The sequence below is a fragment of the Martes martes genome (assembly GCF_963455335.1).
Source record: "Martes martes genome assembly, chromosome: 5".
Taxonomy (NCBI): Eukaryota; Metazoa; Chordata; class Mammalia; order Carnivora; family Mustelidae; genus Martes; species Martes martes.
Window position 1 is genome coordinate 164,626,485 of NC_137892.1, and position 26,216 is coordinate 164,652,700.

A 26,216-nucleotide genomic window follows, 5' to 3' on the forward strand; every position below is an offset into this window, starting at 1 on the left:
ACGGTGCTCCCGTGAGGTGCTCACGAAAACGTGTCCGCGGCCCGTAACCCAGCGCGTTCGTAAGAGAAAACTACTGTTCCAGGAAACGTCGCTGGAAAATCAGGACAGAGACCCAGGGGATAAGCGAACGGAGCGGAAGCCGACAAGGCCTCTAAGCCGAGACTCGGAGGCGGGTCGGGCCGGCCCAGGCCGCGCGGGGACGAGCTCCTGACGCAGGTGAGCCTCGTGCTTGACCGGCCCGCGCCAAGCCCGTTCCCTCCCACTCCGGCGGCCCTGCCCGCGGCGCGGCCGGGGGAGGTGGGGGGGGGGGCGTCGCCGGCTGTGAGCGGGGTCTTTGGGGACGCTGCGTGCTCCCGCCCCGTCTCCGACAGCTTCTCTGCCGGGGGCCACCTCCTCTGCGACGGCCGGACACACGGGGACTAGGACACGTCGTCGAGCCAGAAAAGCCGCCCGAGACCGCAGGGCGGCGTCAGAGGGACTGGGGAGGCTCCCGCGGCCTACAGGAGCCGATAAGGACAGTAACCGAACGGATCAGCATGCAGGGACCGTGTTGAAGTCCAAGAACCACAGCCCTATTCCTCCCTGTGCGGGGTTCCGAGAACCCGCTCGTGAACCGTCCGTCTCCCTGCCGCGGGACCCCACAGAGCCCCAGGGGTGTCGCCCTTAGGAAAGCGTCCGGCTCCCAGATGAGGAAAGACGTTTACCAACACTGCAGGACCAGCGGCGTCCCCAGCACCGCGGACAGGAAGCAACAGCTCGCGGAGACACACCGTCCGCGCCGTCCTGCCCCGCACCCCGCATCGGGGCCGCTGCCAGTGTGCGGGTCGTGCAGGGGACCGAGGAGCTCCGCGAGCCTGGGGTCAGCAGCAGCAGGGACACGGGTGCTCCAGAACCAAAGCCCCGTCTCCTCTTCCCCGACAAAAGGTCAGACAGAAGATAAATGGCAGAGGGGACCTGAGTGACGTCATGAGACATGACATGGACGTCCCCTGAGCATGACACGGGGCCCGCACCGAATCCTGAGCCTAAAACAAGTGGTGGGGACGAGGAAGGGGGACCGTGGACCACACATTTGGGGCATTCGGAGAATTATTGACTATTTTAGGTATGATGTGTGTCCGGACATGTTTTCTATGTCTCTGTTTGACAGACGCGCACTGAAGTATTTACAGATAGGATGCTCTCGGGTTGCTTCCCAGCGAACAGGATGGGGAAACGGGCAGGACCGGCTGTTGGCCCACGCGGGGCCCTGCCCGGGGCAGCTACGCCCACCACATCCGCCCAGGCAGCCGGGTCCTCTCGCCCTGCGAGCTGTTGGAGACCCGCACTCCTTGGTGCCAGGGCCCCTAGAGTCCCTGGGAGCAGGGGCAGCTCTGGCTCCTCCGTCGTCACCCCTCTGGGAACCACACTCCGGGGACATGGCCCTGCACCACCGCCAACCGGCCCCGCAAGCCAGCCGGCCAGGCCTCCCCGCGTCTGACTGCCCTGAGGCTTGGCTGCCCACGGTAGGTGCCGTAGCCCGGGAGAGCAGAGGTGACTCCGCGGGCGGCTGAGCAGAGCAGCCAGGCGCATAGCCCCCAGCGTGTCTCCCGTGCACTGGGACCCTAGAAGGCCGCGGTCCGGGTTGGAAGAGGCCACACAAGGACAGTGTCAGACCTGAAGACGTGCATCAGAGGCAAACACACGAACCCAGAACAGAAAGGAGCTTTGCGGTCAGTGAGGCCAGGAAGATGCGTATTGATTGCTGCCGAGCGCATGCCTAGAGGACCGGCCGCCCAGCGTGCACGGCACCGAGCCTGCCGCCGGGAATCACAGGAAAACCCTGGAAACCGTTATCAGATTGAACACAAGCTGGCTCTCTCTGGGTTTCACCAGGCAGGGAAACACTGCCTCCTGTGAGGCGTGCCGGCTGTTTTCCAGGGAGAGTTTGGCTACGGGCAGAGGCCGACCGTCACCGTCTCCATCCCCGTGCTTCTCTGTCCAATGGTGGCCGCAAAGAGAAATCTGAGCGAAAAGCGCATTTTCAAACTCCCAGCTCAGTGCGTTCTGGAATCTGTGCAGCACAGAAAACTCCTCTGAGCTCACGATTTCCAGGGCACTCAGCCCATTCCCCGGGCCCCAAACAACGGCTAAGAATTGCAGAGAAAAACCAGCAACCTTTTCTCAATGTTGCAGGAGACGCTCACCTGAATTGTGACTCAAAATGAGATCTCACCTCCTCGGGGGCTGGGGGGGCGCCAGTCAGAGGCTCCCTGTGTTTGAAGGGCTTCTATTTTGGGCCGATGACCCCTCCCCATCCCTCCCCGTCGCAGCAAGGCATGAGGAGGTCTCCAAGAGTCAGCACTGTCATGGGGGGCGGGGGAGACGGGAGTAAGCAGACCCCACATGGCCACCGACACAGGTCTGCCCCCACACCACGGGGCGAGCTTCGAGCCTGCTGCCCCAGCGCCCGGGACCCCAGAGAACCTGCAGCTTGTCACAGGGCGCTAGAGAGCCAGGAAAGCGAGATCTCTCGTGACTTCATCTCTAGCGTTCTCCTTGTAACAGAACGTCCCCCAGCCAGGACACCACAGCTTCTGCCGGCAGCAGGAGGGCCCTGACAGGTCGGGGGGAAGGCTCCGAGCCATGTGTGCTGGTTCGGATGGGGGACCCAGGGCCCTGGCCACGGCACCTGCCCGACAGTCCCCCCGAGAAGACAGGTGGGTCTGAGTTGAGCTGTCCTCGGACTGGGGAGCAGAACGACCCATCTAGGCCCACCCAGACTCCAGGATAACGTTGCACATGTGATGAAACAAACAAGTCCTGGGACGTAGGGTTCTTCAATACGGTGGCGCACGTTTTGGGGAGTTGGAATGGGAAGAACGCGCAAACCCTGGGAGACCGTTTGGGTTCCGGCAGTCGGGAGCCTCTGGCATTTCTGGGGAAGCAGCCAGCCCCCACGGGCCTGCAGAGAGGTCCTCGGGAGGCCAGGCCGCGAGGCTGCGGGCCTGAGGGAGCAGGCATACCTCCTCCAAGGCAAGAACGCCAAGTCCCAGGCACAGCCCGTCTGGCGCATTTCCGGGAAAGCCGAGCGCACGCACGTACCGGTGCCAGCAGAGCATCCGGGGGGGTGACGGAGAGGTGATGGCCACCGGGGAAGTTCGCGGGGCGCAAAGAGCACGGGGTTAAGGGAGACGCTGGAAAGGAAGTACGGGGGAGGAGACCTCATCTGTGGACTAACACTGTAACCGTTTAACCACGTCGTGTCAGTTGTTACAGAAAATACAGAGAAATCCACTTGGAGAACCTGACACTTTGACAAGTGTCTCGTCTGTTTCTGGAGTCCCCCCCCCCCACCCCCCGACCACCACCTCTTCTCCAGGAAGTCTAATGTACAGAAAACCATAGGCAGGGTGGGCGCCGGGGGAGACGGGCAGCCGAACAATGCCTGAGGCCTCCCGGCCGGCCCCGCCTCCCAGGCCGCAGGTGACACGCGGCAGCACTGCGTTCCCCCACACCCTCTCAGACGCCTCCCTATCTGGGCCCCACACTCATAACCAGCTGGGAAGCCCCCCAGGGCTCCCGCTCGTCCCCTCCCCCATCGGCCGGACTGCACCGCGCCGGGTCGGGCCCCGTCCTTCCCGGAGTGCAGGCTGAGCTGCCATCACAGGCCCAACCAGCTTGGACACACACATTCAAAGAGACCAAAGACAGGTGCTGGTCCCACAGGGGCAGGACTGACGAGCTCAGGACACGTCTCCCAGTTCTGGGTTCAGAGGGACGGATTTGTACCCCTTCCCAGCCAAGGTTGGGGGAAAGTCGTGGGGTAGCCGTTTCCTCTTCTGTCAGGGACGTGGAAGCCACATGCACCAGCCTCCCGCATCCCAGGGACGAAAGACTTGTCTGCGCCCCACGCATCGCTGCAAGGGAGGCCGGCCGTGCGGTACCAGCGGTCTGTCGCTGCAGGACGGAGGCGAGGGTGGACACTCATGACCTGTCCACCATGCCCCCAGTGGCAGTCGTCATGTCTGCCAGTCCGCTGTCCATAACCCTCCATCTGCCACCACCCTGATGTGTAACGTGAGCCTTCACGAGGCCACCAAGAGTGACAGCACCAACACACTCACCAGGCAGAGCCCATCCGTTCCTAGCAAGTCTGTCCTCAGTAAAGAGCTACCGTCCACGAACATAAGACTGAGTTTCAAATCTATGTAGCAAAATTAATAGTTTAATTATATAACAAAATAAGTAGAATCAAATTTTAATTATTTAAATATTTTAATCAATTATTAAGATTAGATAAAATGCACAATACTTATTATTTGATGAGTGATGTGTATTATTTCATGAATAATAATGAAGAAAGTGGCTACTCTTACAAAGGAAAGAAAAAAATGCTGATCCCTGCCTCACACCATACACCAAACAAACTTCAGAAGGGCCGGAGGCCTGGATGTGAAGGTCGGACCTAGAGAGAGGGCTGGTGGGAGCACAGCCACCAACAACCGACAGGGGAGTAAATGACTGTGTCAAAATAACATACTTTGGTTAGGTCGAAATATTATTGATAATATGAAATATCATTATTTAATATTGAATTATTAAAATTAGATAAAAGAATGATACATATTATTGAATATTATTTACTATTTTTTTAAATATTTTATTTATTTATTTGACAGGTAGAGAGCACAAGTAGGCAGAAAGGCAGGCAGAGAGAGAGATAGAGGAGGAAGCAGGCTCCCCGCAGAGCGGAGAGCCCGATGTGGGGCTCGATCCCAGGACCCTGGGATCATGACCTGAGCCAAAGGCAGAGGCTTTAACCCACTGAGCCACCCAGGCGCCCCGAATGTTATTTACTATTAATATTATAACATTAAATATCATTATCTCCCTAAAGTAAAAAAAATAAGGTTTTTAAAGATTTGTTCTTAAAGATTTTATGTATTTATTTGACAGAGAGAGACACAGCCAGAGAGGGAACACAAGCGGGGGGAGGGGCAGAGTGAGAAGCAGGCCCCCCGCTGAGCAGGGAGCCCAAAGCGGGGCTGGATCCCAGGACCCTGGGATCGTGACCTGAGTCGAAGGTAGATGCTTAATGACTGATCCATGGAGGTGCCCCAGAAACAAGGTTTTGATTTTTTTTTTAGGTCCACATGGAAACGTCTCTGCTTCTTTGTTCTTTGGTTTCCCCTTTTAAAACTTTAATGAGAATGCACTTGCATCATTATTTTCCTGTAAGTTCTGTAGGCTTGTCGAAGCAGTGCTCCCTTCCCCCACGGTCTTCACGATCGCCGTGACCAGCGGTCAGTGAGTCCCCAGACACGCTTATCCCAGCAGCTGGCCGTGCGGACATCTAGGCAGTCCTACGGAGAGCCCCCAGGGCAGCGGAGTGGGCCAGCAGGTGCTCAAAATATTCATAAGTAGAAAGTATTCATGTCGAAGTTAGGAAACTTTCTTGAAAACATTATTTTTTCCTGACCATGGCCGCAATGACAAGACACATCACCTCCGGCTTCAGCCTTTGTGGCACTGTCTGTGTTGCCCTTACATTGTATTCTCCCTTTAAGATAGTGTTTCTTTCTCTCGAGTTACTCTCTCTGTATTGAAAATGAAATTGTAATGTATAATTGCATAATAACATACACTCACAATTTATAATTATGTAACTTACAATTACAGCGTAATCACATAATAATATACAATTATATTACAATATCGCGACTCTGACTTGCTAAGAGTCACTGTAGCAGTCGGCTAGGACAGGCCGTGCTGCCGTAAGGAGCAATCCCCACACCCTGTGGCTGATTCCGGCTCTCACAGTGTTGGCCCGGGCCAGCGCGCTGGCTCACCCAACGGAGCCCGGCAGAGCCTCCACTGTCGGACATGCCGCCGTCCGCTGCGGCAGGTGCAAGGGGACAGGGTGAAGCACGAGCCCAAGAGTCACGGGGTCCCACACCTCCCAGGTGGCCTTAAGAAGCCCCTGGCCCTGGCCGCCAGCACCAACTCCCCACCCCTCATCACCACCTCACCACAACCCTGGGCCAGGGCCAAATTGGAGCAGGCTGGGAAGCAGGAAAGTCAGAGCAGTGGTGCCCGGAACAGTGCTCCACACCTTCAGGGCTATGCAACCTTTTGCTCAAACCTTGGGCAGGTCAAAAGTCAGAGCAGGCGGGCACACAGGGCTCGGGCTCCCGGGGAGGTTGCAGGAGACCCCACCGTGCCTGAGACCCGCAACGGTGCCGCCCGCAGACGGGGAGAGAACACAGGGAGAGAAGGTCGTGGGCGCCCAAAGTTCGGGCAGGACACGGTGCGGCGTGGTCAGTCAGCGGAAGCACGGTCGTGCGGCCACAGACCACCAGGGCGGGAACCCACTGCCTCACTCCGTGGGCTCCTTCGGTGAGGCTCTCGCTCCTCCTCTGCCTCCCTCTGAGGACGGGTGTGCACCACCAGGGCTGAGGCTCTTCTTCCCTCTCTGCACCGGCGTACCCCAAAAACCACCCCGGGGCCGGGACGCGGGAGGCACCCTCCATGCATCCTGCAGGAGCCGTTTCAGCCCCCGCCATGCAGGAACCCTCCGATACCTCCTCCTGGCTCCGCTCTCCTTTACGGAGAATGCCACGCACACATCCTCATTCACTCAACACTCGCTAAGCCCCTGCTGTGTGTTTAATGTGCACCTACTGTGTACAGAAAAGCCCAGCCCTGCTGCAGCATTCATTCTAGTGCAGGATGGGAGGGAACGAGGAGGAAGAACGGAAGCAAAGGTACAGTGTGTCCGATGTTGATGGGGGGGGAGAGAAAAGGGTTGGTTCTCATGTCCCCCCACAGCTACACGGGGGCTGGGGCACCCGAGAGGCCTCGGGTAGCTGGAGATGAAGGACGCCCTCCTTCACTACGGTCCTGCAGTCCGGGGGCGGGCGTCCACCTTCTGCGAACCCGACAGTCGTGATGAGCTAGTGGTGTCAGGGGGTCAATCTAAAGAAATAAACCCAGGCCCAGATGTGGCATCCCCAGACTCCCCTGATCTGGGTTGAACTGTGTCCCCTCAGAATGCATACATGGTGGCTTAGACCCCGGGCCCCCAGAGCACGTCCTCATTTGGAACAGGAACATCACAGATGTCATGAGTTAAGGGGAGGCGGTGCTGGAGTGAGGGATGACTGTGTCCTACTTAAAATGAGACCCACACCCACAGAGGGACAGCCTGAAGACAGAGATCTGAGTGAGGGGTCAGGAGCCCCAAGATGGCCAGCAGCCGCCAGAGGCCGGACAGAGGCCCGCAGCAGCTCCCGCCTCCCGCCTCTGGGGGACCAGCCCTGCCGGTCTCGGACTTCTCCCCTCCAGACCCGAGAGGGACACGCACCACGTGGCACTTGGTCACGCAGCCAGGACACCGACACGCGTCTTCCGCGGGAGAGCGGAAGCGCAGGCTCCCCACGAAGGAGCCAGCGTGGCCTCTAAGCGAGCGCGGGGTCCGCCCTTCCTTTCTGGAGCTTTGTGTCTCCGGCAAGAAGAGCGTCTCTTTCTGCCATTTTTAAACAGAAAATGAAAAGGTTGCTAAATGTTTAAGTAATTTTGACTGAGTCATTGATCCGGAGACTTTCAGAGTAAAACAGTACGTATTTCTGTCACACTTTGAAGTCGGGCCGTGCGGTTCCCTCTCCTCCCTGGGGGTTATGTTATAGCCATTAAGAATGTTCCTTTTATCTGGGGCCTTCAATTAATTGAATTTCAGAAATACTCTGAAATGGTTTTTTTATACAGACATCAGCTACCTCCTGGAGGATGTTCCTGCATGACTTACTGCCGCCCTAATGGAAAGCCAGGGTTACGCTGGTCACGGCCGCGCTGCCCGCCGCACGGAGGCTGACCGCGGGGTCTGGAGCACGCCCGGCCTGGCGGGGGGGGGTGGGGGGCACTCTGGGCATGAAGTCCCGAGTCCCCCCTGACGTGGACACAGCAGTGTCCACGGACGACCAAACTCGAGGCAGGCCGGCGCCTCCCTTACAGACCAGCCCCGGGGGGGGACGCGTCCCCAGCTTCAGGGGTTCCGCCCGAGAGCACTGCGGATGGAGTCCCCACAGACCTCCCGAGTGCCGGCCGGTCAGGACGCCGGAGCTCAGGGGCCGCCCAGGCCCAGAGCAGCGCCTGCGGGCGCAGGGGGAGGCCACGGTGGGACCCGCTCCCCGGAGACCCAAAGCACCTCTGAGTCCGCTGCACGCGCTCCCACACGTCCGTCTGTCTTATCTGCAGCTTGGCCCTGGCAAATGCCATCTGGTGCCTCGTCACCTTCCATTCGTGACAGTGGTGTTTGTGTGCGATTGCTAGGGAGCAGTGTGCCCGGCCCTGGGCGGCGGGAGGCGGCCTCCCCGCTTTCCCCCAGCGAACCCTGGGCAGGCCCCCCCGCCAGGCTCCTCCTCGGAGCCCCCCGGCCCCCACTGGCTGATCCGTATTGTTTGGGTCCGGACACCAGTGCCAGCTCCTGCGTTGAGAGCCCCTCCCAACACTTCCTTTCTCTAAGGCGATCTTCTCTGGCCCCCCACCCACCTCACCCCCGACCCCTCCCACCCCCAGCCCCCCATGAAGGCATTCACAGCAGCACCGGAACCTCGGGCAGCCAGGCCGTCCGCCCGCTCTCTTTGGACAACGTAACTCGCTTCCTCGGGCTTGCACGGAGTCTCCGGCCCCCGTGTCGCGGGTGCCGGTCTGCGGCAGGCAAACGTTTCAACGTGAACCATACAGACGACAGACATTGTTTGAATTCACAGCCTCTCGCTTTTAATAATAGAAACCTCCCCAAACTCTGCCGGTGCGTTTCAGCATTACAGACATGACATCGTACTTCTGAAATGAGGGAAAGGACAACCTTCCAACTTCTGCTGCCCTGGCCTCCTTCCAGCTCAAGGGGGCGGGCAGGGGGGAGCAGGAGAGGAAACTGAGGAGACCGACACCGGCGGTACAGCCCTCAGCGCACACGGGGACACTCTGGAGCCGCGACCGCGGGCACCTCTGACTCGTGCCCAGGAGCCCGTCTCTGTCTCAAACCCAGGCACCACTCTGCTCGGAAAAGAAACTATTCCGACTTTCTGCTTTAAATACTTCTGTCTGGCTCTGCACTGTGAAGTGGGACCGGGAAGAGAGAAACCCTCACCCCCAGGGCCCATGAGGAACAGGCCCATTCAAAGGTGAGAGACACACTCTCCACTCCACACCCCTAGGATCTGGGCCCCGAACACGGCCCGGCTGCTAGGTCGGGCCGCGGAGCCGTTAGAAGGCCGGCGCTTCCAAGGATGGTGGGGACACCGTGCCCAGGGCCACCAAGTGAGCCTTCACAGGCCGTCCTCTCGCTGCCTCCCCTGGGACCTCCCGGGTCCCCAGGAAAGGGGGCTGAGGCTGTGGGTCGCTCGCTGACTGCAGGCAGCGGGCCGCGGCCAGGCCAGCTCGGCCTTCTCCAGCAGCACACGCCTCTGCAAGTTGCTGCAATGACCTCGGGGGGCGGGGGGCGGGGGGGGGGCCACAGGCAGCAGGGCCAAGCCCGGGGGCATGGAGACTTCTGTTTCACATTGCACTGGGCCGCTCTGCCAGCAGCCAGAACAAAAGCCGATTGAGAGACAACGGATCCATCAGGGAGCAAGTCCTGACCGGAGAGGTGGGGGCACAGCGGTGGGCACAGCCGGCAGCCTTGTCACAGAGCAGGGAACGTGCCCGGGCCCGCCCTCGGCCGGGCCTGGGAGGAAGGCGGGCCTTCCCAGGTGGCCACGGCTGCACCCTGGCTTTCTGGACCTATCACTCACGCTGACGCTGCCAGGCCTCCGGGGCAAGTCCTGGGGCACGTCCCTCCTTTCCCTGGGGCACCAACCCGCGAGGCCCTCCCAGGGCAGGACGGCCAAGGGCTGCGGGGCCGAGGACGGCCAGTGAGGCCGACGATCCGGGCAAGGTCAGGCCTGGCAGCGGCCAGAGCACGGACTCTCGGGGAGTCCAGTGAAAGGGGGTCCTGCCTCCCAGGGAAGGGCAATGGGCGGCCTGCCTTCCAGAGAGGTGCTGCCTCCGGCTACGGAAACGCCAGAGGACGGAGGACGCCCCCGGAGCTCCTGGGGGCCTGGCTGCCCCTCACAGGTCTCTCTGGCTGTTGTCATCGTCAAAAGGCCCCCGCGAAGGCAGGAGTCTATTTCCCAATCAAGGCTTTAGTCACAAACAGGCCTTGCGTGTCTGCGGCATGAAAAGAATCTGCGTCCCAGGTGAGCTCAGCAGGAGGGACTGACTAGCTCGTCCCTGTTGTCCCCAGGACCCTGCCAGGCTCGTCCTGCGGCCCAGAGAGGGAGGAGGAACCTGACAGCAGGGGCAGGGACAGCAGCCAGTCCCCTCCCCACGGTGCTCTGTGTCCTTCCTCCACTTCCTTCCGGCTGGACTCAGACCCCTGCCCTGCCCTGGAGACCGTCCGCAGACCTGCACCCACAGAGGGCACCTTCCCACCACCCTCCTCCGTCAGCCCAGGCTGCGCTGCAGCGTCCCCGCACGTGCCCCCCCCCGACGGCTGCCCGGAGCCTGGGGCCTGCAGGAAGCCCTTCGCGCCTTCGGAGCAGACCCGGAGACGCAGCAGTGTCCTTCCCAGAGAAGCCAGCAGAAGGTCTGGACTCGGCCCCGGGGAAGCCGGGGACGGCCGACTCTCTTCTGTGCGCCCAGTGGAGGAGACGGAGGTGTGCGAGGCCTGGAGACCACCCCCCCCCCAGCAGGCTACTGCGGAAGCCGGCAGACGGGCTCGGGCCCCCGGCCGCGGTGGAGCTCTGGAGGAAAAGAGGGGGGGAGACAGCAAATCGCTTGTTCAGACATTATCCAATCAACAAATCTCAACCGTCATTCTAAGGCCACAGATTGTAAAGAGAACAACTTCATGGTTCTCTGAAATGACGGGGGTGGCGGGCAGGGCGAGAGGCGGCCCTGGTCGAGTGACCCGGGACCCGCCCGAGCGGACGTCCCTCCTGCACTGAGGCTGCAGACCCCGCAGGCCGCTCCGGGGCAGTACGTCCCCGCGGGGGCAGCCTCGCAGGGCTCTGGGCAGCCCTTAGGAAGCTCCCCTACGGAGCCACCCGGTCCCAGGCAGCTCACAGGCTTGCGGCCCCAGCCCCAGCAGTTCTGTCAACTTTGTGTGCCCACCTCCAGCTGCCCAAGCCCTCGGCCTGCACCAAGGCAACCGCTCCTGCCTAGACAGCCCCAGCGGGCCGCGGGTGTGCACGGCAGCCGTGAAGCTGGCCTCCCTCCGTGCAGAGGGGCGATGCTGGTGGGGGGAGGGGCGCAGGGAGGAAAGCCAAGGCCTGGTTGCCTGGTCTCCCGGAGGAGGTCGGAGGTCGGGGCGCTGCCGTACCCCTACCCTGGCCCAGCTCTCCAGACCTGGAGGAGACCATGACCAAGGGGAAACTCAGGAGAACTGGGGCCAAGAAGCGGTGAAGCTGTCCCCAGCGCTGTCCCACCGGCCCAAGACCGCGGAGCGTGGCGGGCAGGGGGGCAGCCTGACGGGCCCTGAAGAGCCCAAGGCCGCCAAGGGTTTGCCCAAATCAAGGCGGCGCGCCTTCCCGCTGCCTATTGTTGGGGGGCTGTCTCCTCTGAGCCGGCATCCCTGCCCCCACCCCAGGGCGCCCCTCAGGCCAGCTCAGACGCCCCACGCACCCTGCGCGCGGGCCAGGCGGAGGGGAAAGTTGGCGAGCGCGCGGCGCCCGCGGGGGAAAGCGTTAATGGGCGGCCGGGTGGGAGCAGCGCGCTCGCTCGCCCACGTCACGCCGGTGCGGGCTCGGCTGACGACCGCGGCGCCTGGGGACGCCGGCGCGCTCCGCTCGCCAGGTGCTCCGCCTGGAAATGTCTCCATTAGTTGTCGCCTGCTCCCCGCCGGAGCGCGCGCGCCGAGCGGCCGCGCAGAGCCCTCGCGGGCGGCCGGTAGTGGCCGGGCGCCACCGCAGGTAGGCGAGGTCCCCGCGCCCGCCCCCGCCCCGGGGCTCCGAGACCCCTCCCCCCTTCCGGGGAGGCGGAGGCTCGGCGCGGCCGCCGAGGGGCGCGGGCGGCGGCGACTGCGGCGACTCCCCGGTGCGTCCCGGGCTGCGCGCTGCTCCCCGCGGCCCCGGCGCCGGAGCGGCGCGGGCGGGCGCGTCCCCAGCGCAGGTAGGGAGTGGGCTCGGCCGCACAAACTTTGCCAGGATCGCTCCTGCGCCGGAGGGCGCAAAGTTTGCTGCCAGCCGCTGGGGTCTCCAGAGGCCCCCGCGTTCGCTGCAAGTTGTGGAAACGGGGGGGGCGGGGGCGTTGCGGGGCGCGGGGGCCAACGCGGGGCAGCGGGGCCTGCTCCCGGACGCCCCGACTGCGCGCCTTTCCCGCTCGGGCGGCGTCCTGCGGGCGAGCGGCGGGGGCGCGGCGGGAGAACCGGAGCCCGCCGACCTGGAATGGAGACGTCTCGGGAGCGGGATTCGGAGCTCTTGCCCGCAGCTCGGCAGCCTAACCTCGCGTGAGACCCGGAGGACCGGCCGCAGAGAAGTGACCTGCCGACCTCGGGGCTCGCGAGGGCCGCGCCCCCGCTCTCCAGAACGCCTTCCAGCCCCGCACCCCGCCCGGGTGTCCGCGAGCAGTGGGCGGGCACAGGCGCCCCGGGGAGGCCCTTGCCTGGCTCTGCGCGCTCTAGCCTCCGCCCTCCGCCTGGGGTCAACTTTGTTGGGCCGGAGAGAGCCCCTGGCGGCTCTCTGTGCGGAGAAGCCGGTGGCCCTGGGGGACGACTTCGGGAACAGACCGGGAGCGCCTGGCCTCAGCCGGTCTCAGGGGGGAGGGGGAGAGTATCAGGGCGCGGCCTAGCTCCCAGAGGCCCTCCGCGGCCTACTGCACCTCCGGGCAAGCAGGGCGAGCGCAGGCCTCTAACATCTGGCGCTGGCTCTCCTCAGGCCCCCTCCCCCGTGGCTCCTTTAGCACTCACCAGGCCAGTGGGGGCACGTCCCCGAAGCTGCGCTGCTGCCCTGTGGGAGGGGAGCCTCTCCTGGGTGTATTCAGAACCCAGGGTCCCTGAAGCGACGAGGGTTCAGATTGCGAGTCTATGCAGGCGCATTTAGCTGCTGATACCTGACATGTTCACACTCTCGCTCTGTCCTCTCTTAGAGGGAAACCCTGGGGCCTCAGCTCAAGGCTGGGCCTTTCAGGGAAAGGGCCCTCGGATATTATTCCGGTATCTTACCCGGGACAAAGCTAACCCAGAAAGTATCCCGGTTGCAGGAGGCTGGCCTCAGGCAGGGCGCTGGTTGTCAGCGGGATGTCCCGGGCTGCTCCAGACGGGAGACAGGCCTGACGGACCCTGAATCCAGCACTGGATAGCAGGGCCTAGACCCCTCCGGCAGCACAGAGCTTCCCCAAACAGGGCGGCCATCCCGGCCCCCGTGTCACAGGCCTGGGGCAGCGCGAAGCGGGGGGATCAGTGTGCAACGGCCTTGGAAAGTAGCGGGTGAGCTTGATACCTGATTAGAAGAAAAGGTTGCCTGGAGAACCGGGCTAGGTGGGTGGGGACTGGGAGCTCTATTTAGGCGCGCAGGCTGGAAAGGAAAACGCAGCAGTGATGGTCAAAGGAGACCCTGGGCACCCCTCCCCCAGAGGTCCCGGGAGAGGGCTGCGCCGGAAGGCCAGCACTTCTGCTCAGAAAATAAAGGGTCGCGAGTTCAGGGGGCGCCGTTCCCCGTGAGCTGTGGCCGGTAAGGAAAGGGCCTGTGTGCGCTGCTCTGTGCAGAGTGTGGAGCCCGGAGCCGCGGGGCTGCTGGGACCTGGGCGCTGGCTGTCGGTCGCAGCCTGAGCGCTCGCTCGCTCACAATCGCCGGGGCTGGGCCTTGGGGAGTGGGGTGAGGGAAAGATGCTTAATTCATCCTTCTCTCGTGATTACTGCTCCCTGAGCCCTCAGCCACCGTGGGCTCCTGCCCCTCCCTCGCCCCGGCCTCATTACCAGGAGAGAGCGAGCTGTTTGTAAACAATAAATAATGGAAAGTAGGGGATGTGCAGAAAATCCTCGGCAGAAGCCCGCCGACTGGAGTTGGGAGGAGGGAGGGTGGGGGAGGGGAGGAGCAGAGGAGGAAGAGGGAGAGAGATGGAGAGATTCATTTCTGGTGGAGAAGCCCCGGTGGCTAGTTTCTGATTATTTACAGGAGGTGATATTAGCAATTCAGGTGAGAAAGAAATAAACACGGCCGCCACGAGATCAATACAGAATTCAGAAACAATTATTAATGTCATTTGACTCGTGTTTTTTATATATCTCTCCGGGCTACAGACGCTTAAACTGTCTGGATAATTTGCATGGAGTGACTATTCATTATTTCCGATGATTTTCCTTCGCAAGCAGCTCGGACGCGGCCGGCTGTGGTTCAGCGCGATCGGAGAGCTCGTATTTTCATCTGTAAATTAAAGCAATTACGCAGCAGATATCATATGACGCGTACTGTGGTCTCCAGATACTCATCAATCACCTTCAACCGAGCTGTCAGAGCAGATTTCGTTTCTGGGAGGCAGGTTTGCAGCTGGGGAGAGGGCGAGAGCGTCATCATTAATTAGAGGGTGACCCTGGGGCGATTCACAGGTCTGAACCCAGGAATCTTTCCGAGCAAGTCTGCACAGCGCCGCCGCGCATAGCTCCCCTCCCGGCCGACCGCGGGAGGCCCAGCGGGGCGAGAGCAGCAGGGGCGAGCCAGGCCCCCGGAGGGCGGCGGCATAAAAGGCGGGGAGCGAGCTCGGGATGCCCCGGCGCCCCTTTGCCGCCTGCGCGCTCGCCTCTGTTTCGGATTCGGGCAAGGTCCCAAGACCCGGGCTGAATGGGGAAGTCCTGGGGTGGGTACTCGGCCGTGTTTCCAGACTGCTCCGTGCACCCCGGGCGCGGAGCTATGCAAAAGGGGTGGGGAAGGGCGTCCCGGCGCTGCCTCCCCGGGACCTAACCCTGAGGGTCGCCGGGTGGAGCAGGCGTGGCGGGGGGGGGGGGGGGGGGGGGCCGGAGCTGAGTCGGGAAACCTGCTCTTCGAGCGCGCGGGGGTGTCTGGCAGTCCCGGGTTTAGCCGCGAGGGGCAGGGGGAGGCTGAGGGAGGGCAGCCCGCGCAAGGGGGTGGAAGAGGAGAGGGAGGGCCGTTCGCCGCGCAGCGCCCGCAGGACCTGGGGTGGGGCCGAGGAGGGGGTGTCCCCCGGGGACAGGGCTGCGGAGAGTCGCAAAGCCCCCCAGCACTTGGGCCACCCAGCCCTGGAGGAGACGGCTCTGGGAGGGGGCTCAGGACCCACACGCCTGAGGGCATGTTGACCTCCAGACGCGGACACTCGCAGCCGCACCGGGGCCTGGAACTCCGCCCCGGAGCGGGGTTCGAACTGGCGGGAGGCGGAGCGGCCGACCCGCCGAACAGCGGTCGGAGCGGCGCGCGGGCCTGCGGCGCCGCCGTCCTCCACCCGGAGCAGGGCGCGGAGGCCCGGGCGGCTGGCCGCCTGCGCCGGCGCCGGGCTAATTTTAACTGTTGATTACATCTTCGGTGAAGACTCAGTCGTGTGTCCCTTCACATGTCTCATTTGTAATTGAGACTAATGATTACAGTGGGGCGGGAAGGAGCAGGTGCTCATTAATTAATTTCTAATTAAAAGTGCTTCCCATCCTCGGTGACTAAGGAGAAACAGCATTTCGTCGGGGCGATATTGACTCCACGGACGAAATTCATTTGTTAGAGCCTGTTGGCCCCCTCGCCCCGCGCGGCGCCCCCAGCCCGTCCCCGCCCCGCCGCCGGCCGCCGCGAGTGACCCGCACGTCTGCGGCCGGGCCGAGCTGCGCGGCGTGGGCTGACGTCAGCGCCTCCGCGGCTTAAAGCCGAGCACATCTGACTTGACGGGTTCGCGCAACTCGGTTTTTTTTTTCCTTTTTTGCAAAATATGTATTTGTGTCGCCGCTGCGAGGCCAGTTGGTCCCAGAGCCCCCTCGAGGCTCGGGAATGTGAAGCTAAAAGGCTCGCTGCGGCCGCTGCGGCTCCCTTTCCCACCCGGTTAGAAAAGTTTGCGGGGCGCGTGGATGAATTAACCCGCTCTTCTGCTTCCCCCTCCCAGCGCCTAGGAGCCGGCGGCCCCGGAGCAGTGGCCGCGCCACGCCGGCCACCGCGCGCAGGACCCCACCGGACCCGCCCGCCGGCCCCGGGCGGCGCCCGCCATGTCCTACCCGCAGTTTGGATACCCCTATTCCTCCGCACCCCAGGTAAGGGGGCCTCACGAGGGTGCGGGGAATGCGGCGTAACACACCGGCGGGCGGGCGGGCTGTCCAGCGACCCGGTGTCGCTTCCCAGAGAGCAGGGCCTGTGCCGCGTGCTCCGCGCACCTGGCCCGGCGGAGAGTAGGGGCACTGAGAGCATCTGTCCTGCGGGGGGGTGGGCGCCATTTCTCCGGCTTTGTGTGACCCCCAGCACGCCCCAACCCCGGGCTCTGAGGCGTCTTTGCCCGAGAGGAACCGGGGACCCAGGAGAGATGTGGCACAGGAGGGCGTGCGCGGCCTTGGAATCCCCCCCCGCACACACGCACACAGACAGCCCGCGGAGGGTGCGAAAGGTCAGGGGCCGGGCCGGGCTGGGCTCCAAGTCTCCAGAGGAGGCGCCGCCGAGCAGACTCGCAGCACCAAGGAACGCGCGGCCCCGTGGACAGCGGTACGCCCGAGGCCACGGGGCACGCCCTTCTGGGCCGCGCAGCGGGCAGGTGGAGGCCTAGAGCCCCAGCCTGGAGCCGGGCGCCGGCCCTTCCTCGCGGCCCCTCTCTCCTGCAGTTCCTGATGACCACCAACTCCCTGAGCACGTGCTGTGAGTCGGGGGGCCGCACGCTGGCCGACTCCGGGCCCGCCGCCTCGGCCCAGGCGCCTGTCTACTGCCCGGTCTACGAGAGCCGGCTGCTGGCCACCGCGCGCCACGAGCTCAACTCGGCCGCGGCGCTCGGCGTCTACGGGGGCCCCTACGGCGGCTCGCAGGGCTACGGCAACTACGTGACCTACGGCTCCGAGGCGTCCGCCTTCTACTCGCTGGTAAGGGGAGGGAATTATCGGAAACCTTCCCCCTCCCCCGCGACGCCTCGCCCCTCCCCCTGGAATTGCCCCGCCTCCTCCCCAACTCTGGAGTCAGGGGCGCCGGTGCCCTGGACCCCAGATTGGAGGGGGCGGGCAGGCACACCTTAGCGGCTCCTTCCGCTTTGCTGCTCCTAGCCCGGCTCCCAGGCACACCTCCAGCCCCCGGGTTTGGGGACCTCGCAGCTCTGACCACATCACCGTCGAGTGCCCGCGCCTTCTCCCCATCTCCTGGCTTCCCCCCCCCCAGAGCTCCCCTGCCCTCGCTCCCCGGTCTCCCTCTTCCTCTCTTCCCAACCCCCCACCACTTAGCCCTCTCCTGGCCTCTCCCTCCCTTGCCCCCTCCGTGCCCGCCCTCTTGCTCCGCCCCCATTTCTCTCCTCCCTCCCTTTGATCCTCTCGCGTCCCGCTCACCCTCCTCTCCCCTGCCGTCTCCCAGCGCCCCACCCCTCTTCGCTGCCCCTTTCTTCCGCCAATCTCATTCTCCTCTCCCCACCCCCCAGTTCTGCTCATTCTCCCTCCCTCCCCCTTTGGAGGTTCCTTGCTCCCTGGGCGGGAGAGAGAGTCTGGGGGTCTGTGCAAAGCGCGCAGGAGCCGAGGTGCGTGGGGGGCGGGGTCGAGCTGGGTCGCCTCCTGGAAGCTGTGACCCCAGGCTCCTGGGATCCTACAGAACGGCTTCGACTCCAAGGACGGGCCTGGATCTGCGCATGCGGGCCTCGCGCCTGCAGCGGCTGCTGCCTACTACCCCTACGAGCCAGCGTTGGGCCAGTATCCCTATGACAGGTGAGGGCCGGAACCCCTCCTCACCGCACCACACGGCCCCCTGCGCTCCATTCTGCCATCAAACTCCCCACCCCACGCCCCCTGTGAAAGCCGGGGAGATGGGAGGAGGGGCAGTCTCAGGGTTGGGCTGACCTTGGGTTAGTCCAAGTCCCATCTCCTAGGCAAGCCAAGCCCCACAGAGACAAATGCGTCCCCAGCCTCCCCTTTCCCGCTCCCCACGCTGTCCGCACTCCCAAAGCCCTTGCTGAACGCGGTCTTCCTGGCAGCCAAGTGTTGTTGCTTGGGCTTCAGATGCCTGCCCCCCCCCCCCCCGCCAAGAGGTGCAGCCTCTGTGGTGTGTGGGACCCAGTCCACCTTCCCCTGTGGTGGGGACTGGAAGGGGGAGTGCAGTGGAACCCACCCTAAGACAGCATGACCCATCTGGGCGAGAGGAGGGCAACAGTCGTAATCGCAACTGCAGGAGGTCTGCGAAGGCAGTCCAGGCACTTTCTGCCCACGGGAACTAATGGCCGTTCCCGCCCACGGGTGTCACACAGTCGGGCTTGCTCTTCTGTGATGGGCTTTCCTGGTTTGCGGATCTAAAGAACTCGAAGAAGAGAGGCCTAGGTGGAGTGAGCGAGACCTAGCCGGGCCTTGGGCACTCCACCCTGACCACTCTGGCTGAGCAGGAGCCCGGGTTCCCTGTAAGTTTAACCAGATACAGGCAGAAAGGGCAGTGCCCGTGGGCAGTGGCAAGGGGTGGGGGCCTGGGTCCCACGCGGTCTTACCACCATAAGCACACCCCCGCGACGGGGACTGAGAGCAGGCAGGGGTCCCCGCCGGCGCCCCATTGCCCAGCCTGTCTGCAGGTACGGGACCATGGACAGCGGCACGCGGCGGAAGAACGCCACGCGCGAGACCACCAGCACGCTCAAGGCCTGGCTCAACGAGCACCGCAAGAACCCCTACCCCACCAAGGGCGAGAAGATCATGCTGGCCATCATCACCAAGATGACCCTCACGCAGGTGTCCACCTGGTTCGCCAACGCGCGCCGCCGCCTCAAGAAGGAGAACAAGATGACGTGGCCTCCGCGGAACAAATGCGCAGATGAGAAGCGCGTCTACGCGGAGGGCGAGGAGGAAGAAGGGGCGGAAGAGGAAGCCCGGGCGGAGCCCCTCGGGAGCACCAAGAACGAAGGTGCGTGGGAGGTCGGCGGTGCTGGTGCTGGGGCGCCGAGCTCAGGGACTCCCAGTGCCTTCTGTCGGGGTTCTAGGACCTCTAAAGACATCGAACCTGGGGTAGTGAAAGCAAACTTCAAGGGCCTGCGCAGCAAATGAATGAGCTGGCCCCGGAGGGCCTGAGCCCAGGGGGCCCGCGGTACTGACCAGGACAGGCTTAAAGAAACCCAAAACAGCTTTTAAAACATAGACACACCCACCCTAACCTGACCCCTATTGGTCTGAGGAGGAAATCGCCCTCTTTGTTGCCACCTGGGGGATGGGGAGCATCTGGAGCAGGTGGGAGGCGCGAAGAAAGGCTGTGGGTGCTTTTCCGAGCTCCTGGGCCGGGCCCTAGAACCACGGGTGCAGAGCTAGGAAGGAAGTGCACGGTTCTGATTAGCTCCCGCCTCTGTCCCTGCACTGGCCCCGCCTTCTGTCCTGCGCAGAGCCGGTGGGCAAAGAGGAAAAGGATCTCGAGCTCACTGACCTGGAGGACTTCGACCCGCTGGAAGCGGAGCCCCCTGAGTGCGAGCTGAAACCGCCCTTCCCGCCCCTGGACGGCGGTCTGGAGCGCATCCCTGCCGCGCCGGATGGTCCAAACGCCCCGGGAAAGGAGGCCTCCGGCACCCTCCGGATGCCCTTGGCCCCCGGTGGCGGGGCCGCCCTGGACCAGGACTTAGAGAGGGCCAGGAGCTGCCTCCGGACCACAGCGGCGGGGCCGGAGCAGCAGTCTGGTGTGGGGGGCGGCTCGCAGGCTTGCGAGGCCAAGCTGGGCTTCTCGCCTGCTGGGGCAACGGTGGGCCTCGAGGCCAAGCCGCGCATCTGGTCCCTGGCTCACACGGCGACCGCCGCCGCCACCGCCCTGAGCCAGACTGAGTTTCCGTCATGCATGCTCAAGCGTCAAGGCCCAGCGGCCACTGCAGCCACCTCCTTGGCTCCTGCCTCGTCCTCGCCTGTGGCCCCGGCCCCCACTGGTGCCCTGGACAGGCACCAGGACTCCCCGGTAACCAGTCTCAGAAACTGGGTGGATGGGGTCTTTCACGACCCCATCCTCAGGCACAGCACTTTGAACCAGGCCTGGGCCACAGCCAAGGGCGCCCTCCTGGACCCGGGACCGCTGGGACGCTCGTTGGGGGCAGGCGCCAACGTGCTGACGACGCCCCTGGCGCGCGCTTTCCCGCCCGCCGCACCCCTTGACGCCCCCACCTCGGGCGCAGCCAAGGAGCCGCTGGCCCTTCCGAAGGCGGGAGGCAAGCCCTTCTGCGCCTGACCGGCCCCGCCCCTGAGCGGAGGAGGCGCCCAGGCTCGGCTGCAGACCGGGGGGTCACAGACTCTTTTTTCTACCAAGTTTCCAAAGCAGGACGAGAGCATGGCAAGGTTCAGGCAGCGAACCCACCGTGGAGGGAGAAGCCGAGCCCGGCCAGGCCGGGCCGCAGACCGGGGCCACCGACCGCACTCGGACATTCGCTAGTTCAGGCCATTCCCAGACTCCGGGAGCCCTGGGGCAAGGCCGCGCTCGGAGCAGAAGGGAGCCACCCTGAGGCATAAAGTTTACGAGCGGAAGTTTACATGGAGAAGACATTTCCCTTCCGAGGCGCTGTGGGTTTGCCTGTCTTCCTTCGGTTCGAGGCTTGCCTGAGCTCCTCCTGAAGACCCATCAGCCCATGAACCTGATCGCGTCCTTCGCGCACTGGCCAACAGCACTCCACCTCGTTCACACTATTGCACACTCTTAACGCGATAAAATTATGTTTTTTTAAATGTATGTTCACACCAATAATTGCCTGCTTCCGAGGCTAATCTAAGAAAACCAATAAACCGAGTGATGGTGTTTGCGTTGCAAAATGAACACGTTTCAAACCCGGGGATTAGAGCTCTCGCCAGAGGAAAGGCGCTAATCCCGAAGGGAACAGAGTGGGAGAGGAGTCTTTGGGCCGGGGTCCTCGGTGAAGCTGCTGGCTGGGCTCCAGACGCCCTGTACAGCCGGTTCTTGGAAAGCGGAGTTGGCGATGAGAGGCTGAAGACTTGTAAACTCTCCCCAGAACACCAGCCTCCAAATTTTTGAGAAAATAGGAGTCCCTCTTGGTAGATGAGAATAACTTTTAAACTTCCTCAATTCCCTGGAACTGCGACCTGGGGAGAGCGGGGGAGGGGCCATCCCTGCCCTGAGGCCCCCCCGCTGTGGACTCCTTCCAGAGGCTCCTTTGCGCGGGTGAGGCCCCTTCCGCGGCGGGTGCCGGCGCCCAAGACCGCCTCCCCCGCCTCCCCGGACCTGCCGCAGGCCTAGAGCGTCCGCGCTCGGAAAGCCCAGGGCCACGCCTGGGTGGGAAGGGGGAGGGGGGAGCGTGTAGTAGGCTGCAGGGAGGGAGCGGGGCTGGGAGTCCAGGCCTCCGGGGCGGGGGGCGGGCGGCAGCGGGCTTCCCCCCTCGCCTGCGTTCCCGCGCTTTGTAGGCCCCGGGGTTCGCTCTTAAGCGCGAGCCGCCCCACCCCCACCCCACACCCCGCACGCTCGGCGCCGAGCCCAGGAGCGGCCCGCACCCCTGAACTGAAGGCAAGTCGCGGTTCCCCGGCTTCCGCCGACTCCGCGCCGCGTCCCCCCCGCCCCGCAGGCGCTTGGCCCCCCGCGAGGGCCCCTCGAGGGCTTCGGGCGACCGCCGCGCGCTCCGGACTCCGGGCGCGCCCTCGCCCGCCCGCGCTCGGCTTCGGGTCCTACTGGGCCTCCTTGAAGCCGCCGGCGTCCCGAGCGGGACGGATCGCCACGTCCGCGCGCCTGCGAGGGGGCGGCGGCGAGGAGAGCGCGGCTGGAAACGCGCGTCTTCCCGCGGGCGGCGGCCAGCCTCGGACGGACACGCGAGGCGGGACCTTTCTCTGCGAGGGTCGGAGCTGGCCTGGGGCCCTGAGGGGTCCCGCGCCCCGGGGAGAGGCTCGGGCAGGCGGGGAGCGCCGGGCCTGGCGGGCGGGGTGGGGGGCGGCGCGCGGCGGGGCGAGTCGGTGCGGGGAGAGCGAAGCGCGAGCAGCCGGGAGCGGGTCGCGGGCGGGCGCCGGGCCCCCCTGCGTGCCGGGCCCCGGGTGCGCCGGCCGGGGCCTGCGCGGGGCGGAGCGGGCGGGCCGGGCCCGAGGCCTGTCCGGGCGGCGCGGTAATTGGATTGTATCCGCCCGGCGCTGTCACCGTATTGACTTTCGCTCTCTTGGATGATATTATCGGAGTCGGAAGCGCGCGGCTGATGCGCCTGTCAAAAGGCTGCGGCGGGAGCCCCCGGCCTGCGAGCGAGCATCAGCCAAGATAATTTGAAGTGAAATTTTCATTTTGACAGTAAACCCCTCAATTTCTAAAGGCTCCGCGCTCCGAGAGCTCGCTGGCAGGGGGAGGCTTTGCAGAAAGCCCACGTCTTAGACTGAAAAGGGCAAAAGAACTCGAATTAGTTGTAACAGATAAAAGGGCAAAAATAAAGAGTCAAGGGTACTTGACAGTAATAGCGAAAGTGCGGTCTCGCGGGAGACGCGTGCGGCCGCGGCTGGGGCGCCAGGAATTTTAATGCGGCCGAGGCCGGCCGCCCGGGCGCCCCCACCCCAGCCCCAGACAAAGCCAGACATTTTCAGCAAAAATCAGGCTTCTCTGACGCAGGCAGCGCGGCGGGCGGGATCGGTGCTGTGCAGACCCGGGCCTGGGCCCCGGGCTGCCCGGGGCAGGGGCGGTGTGCGGCCCCCGCTGAGTCCGGACCGCCACCACCACCCCCACCCCACCCCCCACCCCGCGGCTGCTGCCCAGGCCTTTTGTCCTCGGGACCTCACACCCTGGGCGGGGCCTGTGCTCTGCTGGCAGACCCGGGCCAGAGCCCCGCATTGCGGGAGCCCCCAGATCTTATCTTGGTGGCACTGACCAGAGAGATTTGACTAACCCGCAAAACTGTGTAAAATGAAGACTTCGGGTGGGCTGGGGGCATTCGGCCACCTGCGGGGGGCTGTCGCCTCCACGTCGTCCTTACCTCGGGCGGGGTGAACTGGAAGTCTTGCCCTTGGACACCCTCACCCGCCCTGGGCCTCTGTGCCCTGGGGCGCCTGCATGGACTGGGCTGGGCTGGGGCCCTGGACTGTAGGAGTCGGTGCTTCTGGGGGGAAAGCCCCGCGGTCGGGGGCAGGGGCCCCATTCCCTCCCCAGGAGGCTGTCAGGAAAGGAGCTGCAGGCGCCGGGACCGCGCTCTCAGCCACTCAGGCGTGGCGGATTCAAACACACCGGGAAGGGCTGAATTAACGGGCGCTCTTTACATAGAGCCCAAATAAAACTGTAATCAGCGGCGCGTTACTTTTCATTAAGCGAGTCTGACAGCAGCATATCCAGAGCCGACAGGGGAACAGGCGCGGGAAATATACGGCGCTCCCGGCCGGCCCGGCCTGAGATAATTCCTTAAGCTCCATTAACAACTCTTAGCCGCGGGAAATGGGCTCCCGGAAAACGTCTCCAAATCTAAAAGCTTTATCGACCCTCCATCCGCGGACGCCTCCGTGTCTTTGCTTTTCTTTTCCTTTCCTCCCCTCCCCTTTTCAAACTTAAGGGAGAGACGTCCAGCAAGGTAATGGAGTTTGACACAACACCTTCGTAACTAGAGAGAGGGGCAGGGGAGCCCGCCCTTAAATGATATTTAAAAGGCAACCAATTAAGACTTAAAGCGGCGGCCTCCCGAGATGATGCCTGCGGTTTATCCCACCTCCCCCACCCCCCACCCCGCCTCTCCCTGGGCAGGCCGGCCTGCTGGCTGCAGACAGCCGGGTCTCCGCTCTGCCTCTCCCCTCTTCCCTTCTCTCTCTCTCTCCCCCAGCATAGAACAAGAGGAGAATGGGAAGCAAGGTCTTTCAATGCTCCAGTCCCTCCTGGTGGAAGGATGCTTGCAGCCTCCTGTCCCCTAAGACAGATAATAGAGGATGAAGGGAAACTGAGGCCGGGGCCTCCTGGAGGCAGGAAGCTGGCCCCGTGTGGTCCTGGCGGCCGGGTGCCCAGACACGTTCCCTCTAGTGGGGTGTGGTGTCCAGGCTGCAGGCCTGTGAGGTCAGCCTGGCTCCCTGCGGGCAGGCCTCCACGTGGAGGGACAGCCCAGGCTGGGAGGGCCGTGGGGGGGCTTGGCAGGTGGTGTCGAGCTGAACTGACGCCTTGGAGCCCGCACTCTCAGGGCAGGAGGCCCAAGCCCTATGTGCTCCGGCCCAGCGCAGCTGTCCTCTGGGCCAGGGTGTCAGGAAGGTGAAAGAAAGCCCAGCGTCTGGGTCAGCTGCTGTCTCTGCCCTCGCCGGGGATGCTGGCCAAAGCATCTGTTCCCTTGGTGCCCCTAAGTGGGAGAAGCTGGAAAGTCCCTCAGTCAGGATCCGGTCCTGGGAAGGCAGAAAAGCCCGGGAGGGGAACCTTGGCCTTTCCACCTGGCCCTGTCTCAGGCCCCACTGGAAGGAGCTGAAGCAGGGGGACCACGGAGGATGAGAAGGCAGGGGAGGGGGGAGGGGGGAGGAGGGAGCAGAAAGGGGGAGGGAGGCTGCCTCCCAGCGTGTGCGGCATCAGCTTCTTGAAGAAATGATTGGGGAAAAAATGCCTTTTCCCTGGAGGACTCTGGCTCTGGGATGAAGGGTTTATCTGAATCCCAGGACCAGACAGGCCCCGGCAAACGCACCTGGGGGAGCCCTGAGCCTGGGGTGCCCCCTTGCTGGTGTCGGGGAAGGATGGGTGGGCGCCTCGGAGTTCCTCAGGCATCGGCCCAGCCCACTCTGCACTGCAAGAGGCCTGGCTCCCTCAGCAGCGGGGCAGCAGGGGGGACACAGGTCCCCGCGCACTCGCTGCCACGTCTAAAGCGGCCCAGACACCCACGGCGGAATTCAGAAGCGCCTTGAGGTCTTGAAACGAACCCAAAATGCAAGAAGATGCCGAGCACCCAGAGTGGGAATTAGACCAGGAGAGGTTTCCCAAGCTTTGCGGGACCCCTGGTCCAAGTGGGGGGCCAGCACCACTGTTCCCAGCACCCCACGGTCATTCCGTCTCGTTAGAGCGACGTGGTCATTCCGGGGATGGGGCTCCCGGCAGACGAGCTGAGTTTCCGCAGGATCCTCCGTGTCCGCTGCTGGACGGGGCCATGGCCTGGACTGAGCAGAACTGCCCTGCGGTTTAGGGACCCCATTCCCTCCCGGGAGATAGAGGTGATGGTAGTAGTAGCACTAAGGGGGCTGAAGCAGGGCGGGGGTACGGCAGGGCAGGGGGTGCACCGGGTAGGGGTGCACGGCCCACTCTCCCGTACTGTGCCTTCGGGCCGCCGCACTGTTTTAAATGCATAATCCCTGTGTTCTGCACAGGAAGCCAGTGATGGGGGCTGACAGACCTGTTCACGGTGTTTGTGGGAGCCCCATTTCCGCTGGTCTGGGCCTTTCAGCTGGACGCCAGGCTGGGAGGGGAGAGGCTGGGGAGAGCGGGATGGGCCCACGCCGGGCCCTGGAGGCCGCTCCAGCAGAACCGGCCTATGAGGTCTGTCTTTGCCCCCGTCCTGCTGAAACGATCCCCCTGACCACGGTGAGCAGGGGGGCCCGCGGCTGTCCTGGGCTCTGGTCTCGGTGAGCACCCAAGATGTTAAGATGTTGGCAGACGGACAGGAGGAGAAGAGCATTCTTGGTGGGGGGAGGGGCCGGTGCAGAAGCCAGGGCACGGGATGGGAAGGTGCTCCTTTTAACCCTGAGACTTGGGGGAGGGAGTCTTGGAGCAAGAACCTGGAAGCCTGGATGGGGCAGCAGGGGGGGGGGGGTTGGGGGAGGGGTGCCTTGGGTCCCTGCAGCACCTCCCCCCACCCTGCCCAGGGCAGGAAGTGCTGAAGTCCTGGTGGCTGGGGATAGGCAGGTGGCCAGGTGACGCTGCTCACGCCTGGTTCTCCGGCCATGGGATGGCCAGGGATGAGGGAAGATACCCAGAACCCGCCAGAACACAGGCAGCAGGGTCGAGCCCAGCACAGGAGGAAAGGCGGTTTTCAGGGAACGCTTTCTCGTCAGTTAGTGGCCTGTCTGGACGCAGCAGGGACAACGCTGTGTCAGGAAGACTCAGACAGGCTAACAAAACGAGGGGCATTCTGGAAATAGAGAAACAGGGAACCAGTGGGTGCCCAGAGACATGTGGATGCCACGGGACCGACCTCACTCTGCAGCCGGTTCAGCAGCGGAGAACGGC

The 26,216-nt window shown here is 63.7% G+C and overlaps 1 protein-coding gene across 1 annotated transcript; it reads left to right on the plus strand.

The window, feature by feature from the left end:
• The first annotated feature begins 9,863 nt into the window (after window positions 1-9,863).
• Window positions 9,864-20,874, plus strand: IRX4 (iroquois homeobox 4). The gene is made up of 6 exons (XM_080803294.1): window positions 9,864-10,220; window positions 16,057-16,201; window positions 16,760-17,011; window positions 17,721-17,833; window positions 18,682-19,010; window positions 19,480-20,874. The coding sequence occupies exons 2-6, from the start codon at window positions 16,157-16,159 to the stop codon at window positions 20,301-20,303; spliced, it is 1,563 nt and encodes a 520-aa protein (XP_080659420.1). The 5' UTR covers window positions 9,864-10,220; window positions 16,057-16,156; the 3' UTR covers window positions 20,304-20,874.
• The last annotated feature ends 5,342 nt before the right edge of the window (window positions 20,875-26,216 follow it).